Raw genomic sequence first — 6,000 nt, forward strand, 5'->3', positions numbered from 1 at the left:
TTCCCCCACATCCCTACTTCACTCAGCAATCTACTTGTTCTAAATCTCTGACTCATTCATTGCTTCCTCAATGAAGCCTTCCCTACTCCCACAGCCTGCCCACCACCTCCCCCCAACCTCAATCCACAGGATAAATCACACCATCATGTGTTCTGACAGCACTGAGTACAACTTTCATAATACTTATCACTCTTTGAAAATAAAGGTATGTATTTAATGCCCATCCTCCCCCTAGATGAGAAGCTCTATCAAAGCAGGGCCTGACACCCAGTGGACATGCAATACACATTTGCTGCTAACTACTTTGGTTATAAAATGCTCCCTTAGACAACAAGATTCGGGTATGCTTTTAAAATACTAATCTGGGGGCACCTGGGTGGCTCAGTGGGTTAATAAACCTCTGACCTCCGCTCAGGTCATGATCTCAGGGTCCTGGGATGGAGCCCTACATCCGCTCTCTGCTCAGCAGGGAGTCTGCTTCCCCCTCTCTCTCTGCCTGCTGCTCTGCCTACTTGTGCTCTCTCTCTGTCAAATAAATAAATAAAATCTTTAAAAATATATATGTATATATATTACTCTGTACCTAACTTTTCAGAAACATATACAATACATAAAGTAGCCTCGAAATTAAAATAATTCCATTAAAACTACAATCACCAATAGCAATAACTGCTCATCTTTACTGAGCACTTACTAAACACCAGGAAATATTACTCTGAGCACTTGCCTGTACCATCTCATTCACTACAACAATCTGTCAAGTAGATGTCAATGTCATCCAGGGCAAGCAGCTTAGGCACAGAGTTTAAAAATTTTAAGATCATACATCTAATCAGTGACAAACTAGGCCATAAATCCATGCAGTCAAGACTCCAGAACTTAAGCACCTAACTATAATACTAAATTAACACATTAATGAAGAAAAGTCAATTCAACAAGTACCCCTTAAATACTGTGAATAAGAAATAATGGCTATGATTCATTTTCCATTACGTATCCATTAAAGGTTACTCACCCCTCTACCCTGCTCCCTTCTACATACACACAAAATAAAGATAAATTACAAATTTGTATTTTTCAAATTAAGATTTTTTTTGAACCACACCCAAAATAGGTATGATTCTAGCACCAACCAGTTCTGTTGAAATATTATCTTTTTGAATGATTTTTAAATGAGCTAATGTGCCTACATTAGCTTGATGTTTAACGTCTCATATCTTAAACTTATTATTTGAATGATCTCTATTTTGAAATGTATTTCATCGCCCACATTAGAAATTGCTGCAGACTGTGCCTTCAGATACAAGCAACAACACATAACATACCAAGCAAATATAGTAAACTGATATAGCCACAGACACTATGTACAGAGGTAACACAGGGATCCCTCTTCACCTAGACCCTCACTATTTGAATCCTTGCTTTCTAAAATTCAGGAACTAAGTAGATTCAAATAAATTCTCACATGTATCATTTGCTACCCAGGCTCTTACTCTCAGGATCTGGCTCACAATCCCTTAGTATTACAACTCAAAACCAGCCAAAGCTCCCAACTCAGGAACCCAATAGTTTTGGGTAACAATACATGAAGCATATGCATTCAATTTAAGAATTCTTATTTAAGAGATCTAAATAGGCTTTTTTAAAATGTAAGTAAGATGGACATACCTATATTCTCATTCAAATCTTATTTTTTCCAAATCTTACATTTTAACTACACTTAACTGAGAATTTTTCTAATATATGTTTTTAAACTAGAATGTCGCTATATATTGTGTATTTTTTAACCTTTAGACCACACTTAAAATATAAACTGTTTAGTATGTGACAGATTAGTGTAATAATAGTTAAATAACGTGTGGCTCTCAAAGAAATCTGAAGCCAGTATTACCACCCTTTATTTTCAAATCTTTATCATACCTTGTATAAAAATCATGGGAAATAAGGTTCTCCAGGAAAACAGTACTTGCAGTGTTAATTTTTCAGCAACATATTTCACAGATCACATCAGAATTTTCTCAAAGTCACAAAGAGCAAAGGGCAAAAATAAAAGAAACTGATGAGAAAGAGTATTGAAGTTGAAAATGATGGCAAAAAGTCCAAATTTAGTTATAAAATAATGGCTTGAAACAATTTTAGAACTACTCCATAAGGTTCAGCCAAAAGTCAAAGAATAAGGAAGCAAATAATGAATTAACAAGATTGAGAAAAAGGAAAAACCAGCTGTCATTACAACACCACCTTATCCCAAGTATTTAACTTAGGCTCACACCTGAACCTAAGCTTCTTCAAACACCTTGTGCTTAATTTAAAAAGTGAAAACTAATGTCAGCTAAAAACAGAATTCAAGTATATGGGTTTTTTTCACATACTCAAAAATTATTTTAAGAAACAGGAAAAGGAGGGGATTTAACAGGTGGAAAAAAAAATGTAGGTTTGAGAAAGTAAAATACTTTCCCAAACTCTTCTTTTGACACAAATTGCATAAATGATTTAAAGAGATAGTTACTAGAGCTCCTATTTTATCCTAATTCGGCAAGACTCACCCAAGCTCTCCTCAAATTTGGTGATTTGAAAGAATGTGAACCCTTTCATCAATCAAATTGCAAAAGTTAGTTGACACACTCCAACCCACATATTTTAAAATTAGAAATTTAAAAACATAACCAAATCTACAAAGTGAAATGCCTGTAAGATTCAATGATATTTTTAACATAACTGATTTCCATATGGAGCACCAAAACAGATCCCCTGAAAATAACAGAAATCAAGGTATTTTTGTATGCTAAGAAAGGACAGGTACATTCTGCCCATCGTTGGTCTTCCTAAAAATCTAAGATTCATTACTAATCCTTAACTACAAGCTAGAGAATAAGAGCCCTTTGGGAGAGAAAAAACTCATAGAAGCTGTCAGGATTCAATGGGTCTATTTCACAGGGTGGCACTAAGACTGAATGCAATAAATTCTAATAAATGAAAAAGCAGCTTATGTGATCATTACTTTAGATTAAATTTTCCTACCTCCCAACTGCTCACATCAGACCTAACATCTCTGAGCATAAATGTTTCTCCTACATAAAACAAAGTTGTTGCACTTTAGACTGGGCTCGAGGAGCCCTTCCAGTCCATGGCTCTATTCTATCAATTTTGAAATAACCATAACTCTAACGACTTAGGGAAAACTACACCTTACTGAAAAAAAAAAAAAAAAAAAGTAAGACACATTTGGTGCAATAAACCACACCTTGCTCTGCCAAATGTTAACAATAAAACTTCTGATATAAACAAACCTGTGTCTATGTTCATCAGGTCCATGGATCAGGAAGACTCCAGGGTTTTTAGCCCCTTTGCTGGCATCTACATGAGGAATTAACACATCTTCTAAACCCAGATCAAAGCGTTTGTGTTTTGAAGAGTCTGGAAGGAAGAAAAATGCCCCAAAACACAGGGTGATGAAGGCACTTAGAATAAGGAGGAGGATAAACTTCTCGGAAAGTCTCAAGGTAGCCCTGTGATGTGGGAAAGAAGGCGGCCCCAGGTTCAGAGGTGGTATCCTTCGTCCAGATAAGGGCAGCAGGGCCGGGGTCGTCATCGTTTACGCTCTTGGACAGAATATATTATAAAGTTCTCATCTTATATCAAATGTACAATACATTGAACAGTCTCCAAAATCTTGGCCAAAAAAACCTCAATTTTGCTCCTCTTAAAGGACTGTTGTGCTTTTTAATAGGGCACCTCTTTCACGCTCGTCCAATTACATTCAGAAACGTGTGGCCCCCACACGATCACTAGTTTGTGTTCTGTGATATTTTCTCTGCCATTTGGTTTTCAGTACCTCATCGGGTTATCACAAGTCTCCTCTTCATTCCTAAGAGTGGATGAGGCAAGCAACACTGCAGAAACGATGCAAGGTGGGGTCTTCCATTCCTGCACCCCAACGAGATGCTCCAATGTGGTCTCCCGCCCCCAAAAGGGAGCCTGCCCAGATCCGACGAGTTGCAGGAGGCTCACTTAACCACCTCTGGTGCTCCACTTCCAGGACCTCTTCACCTCGGTGGTGGAAAAATAAGGGGCTCCTCGGAAGTCTGCCAACAGGGAAGGAGGGCGGTCTCCCGCCTCGCCGAGAAAGCGAAGCGGCGGCGCCCGGCGAAGTCGCGGGAAGGGGGTCTCGCACGCCCGCGCCTCCCGACGCCGCCCGCAGCTCCTGGCTCCGGGGAGAGCTCCGCCGCTGCCCCCTCGACGGCCGGCGCGAAGGGCATTCGCGCCCCAAATGCCTGCGCCCTCGCAGCCGCCGCCGCCGCTGTTGCTAGCGCACGGGTCTGGCGGGGAGCGGAACTTCCTCCTCCGGCGGCCACTGAGAAGCCCCGGCGTGTGCGGGGGGGAGGGGAGGCGCGGCGGCCACCCCCGCCCGGCTCCTCCTCCCGCTCGCCGCCGCCGTCGCAGTTAACCCCGGCGCCTGCTGTCCGGACGAGGCCGCCGGTGACCCCGCCGCGCCCGGCCGCGGTGACCGAGCCCCCGCGGCTCCGCAGCGTGGGAAGAAGACGAGCCGCGGCCCCTCAGTCGGAGAGCCCGGGACAGGCGCCTGCTCATTCCTCGCTCGGCGCTGGGGAGGCGGCGGCCCCGGGCGCGCAGGAGCGGCCGCGCCTCGGGCGGGCAGAGGTCGGCTCCGTCTCCGTCCTCGCCGGCCGCGGGCCGCCGTGCGGGCCTCCTCGGCGCCGCCTCCGGTCGCTCGCAGCGGCTTGCTCTGGCGGCGGCGGGTGCGGGAGAGGCGACGCGTCCACGCGGTGCGGGGCTGCGGCCCGGTCCTCAGCCCCTGCCTCCTAGGCCCGGAGAGCGCAAACAGCAGAAGGCCGACGCCCGTTGGGCACACGCCTGCAAGGGACGGGGGGTACGGGGGTGGATGGCGCGGGCCGGCCTACCGCCCCGACTCGCGACTGGGCGTCCCCGGGCGCCGGAGTGTGGGGTGCGCGCGCACGCTCCCGGCCCCGCCCCGCCCGGCCCGCGCTCCAGCCTCGCGCGGCTGCGGGCTCCGCCGCCCGCCCGCCGCCCGCGCGCCCCCCGGAAGCGTCCTGCAGCCGCTGTCTGGGCGCGGGGTGGGCGCGGGTCGCCCCCTGCTCGCGGCTGCCAAGTTTGCCGCTGCCAGGCGCCTTGCCATCGCCAGTTGCTGGCATTGACCCAGCCTTGGGGAGCGGGGGGAGGGCTCGGGTCGCGAAGGTTTCGCCGCAGTTAAGGCTTAGCGGAATTAATGGGCTCCGTGGAGCAAGAATTAATCTTGCTCCGTGGGAGTCTTGGCTTCTGGTATAGACCGTCGACCCCTAGGGCCCAACGGCGGGATCTCAGACTTCTTCCCTGGAGCCCACGGGCACGTTGCTGGGCACCTGAGACTCGATCATCAATACAGAGCATCAACCATGTGCCAGGCTCTGTGTTAAAAATGGCGACCTGGCCTTTCCATTAGGTTTCTTTCCTGAGGAATGGGTGACACCAGTCCATAAGACCCTGTGTGAAAGCAGTCTTCTCGTGATTCAAATACTGCAATATGTTTTCCAGTCATCCCACTCCTCACCACCACCACTCTTGTAAAAAAAAAAAATAAGTATGATCAAGGAGGTGCTAAAACCCAGAAGAGCGATATTGTTGAAGTTCAGGCTTAAAAACAATCTAAATAGTCGATTCCTTCATCCATAATATTGAGAACCATGTTGTGATTAACTCTGAAAAAAAATGTTCTGGATAAAATGTTCTATTGTCGCTTGCAACTGACTCTCACATTGAGTTTTATTCTAATATTAAGGTAAATTCTTACTCCCTCTATGCATCCTTACTGATGGCTGGGGATTGGAGAGGAGGCCCTTAAATGTCAGGGAAGAAAAAGACAGTCTTAGCTCAAAAATCAAGCAAAAAAAAAAAATCCTCATGCTCACTGGCACAACTCAAAGTACATTCCAGTATGCACTATTTTCAGAAGCTCTGCATATCTAACTACCTACCATATGACAA

At 46.0% G+C, this 6,000-nt stretch overlaps 1 protein-coding gene across 2 annotated transcripts in view; it reads right to left on the reverse strand.

Moving 5' to 3' along the window:
* The window catches only part of MAN1A2 (mannosidase alpha class 1A member 2), a gene marked incomplete at its 5' end in the record, with an annotated part of 195,812 nt that extends 192,220 nt beyond the window's left edge, over positions 1 to 3,592 (reverse strand). For both annotated transcript variants that reach the window (XM_082688026.1, XM_082688025.1), the window contains one exon: positions 3,291 to 3,592. In XM_082688026.1, coding sequence (XP_082544152.1) covers positions 3,291 to 3,592 — 302 coding nt within the window. The remainder of the gene's footprint in view (positions 1 to 3,290) is intronic.
* Positions 3,593 to 6,000: the final 2,408 nt, after the last annotated feature.

This window comes from Mustela nivalis (assembly GCF_964662115.1).
Source record: "Mustela nivalis genome assembly, chromosome: 10".
NCBI lineage: Eukaryota > Metazoa > Chordata > Mammalia > Carnivora > Mustelidae > Mustela > Mustela nivalis.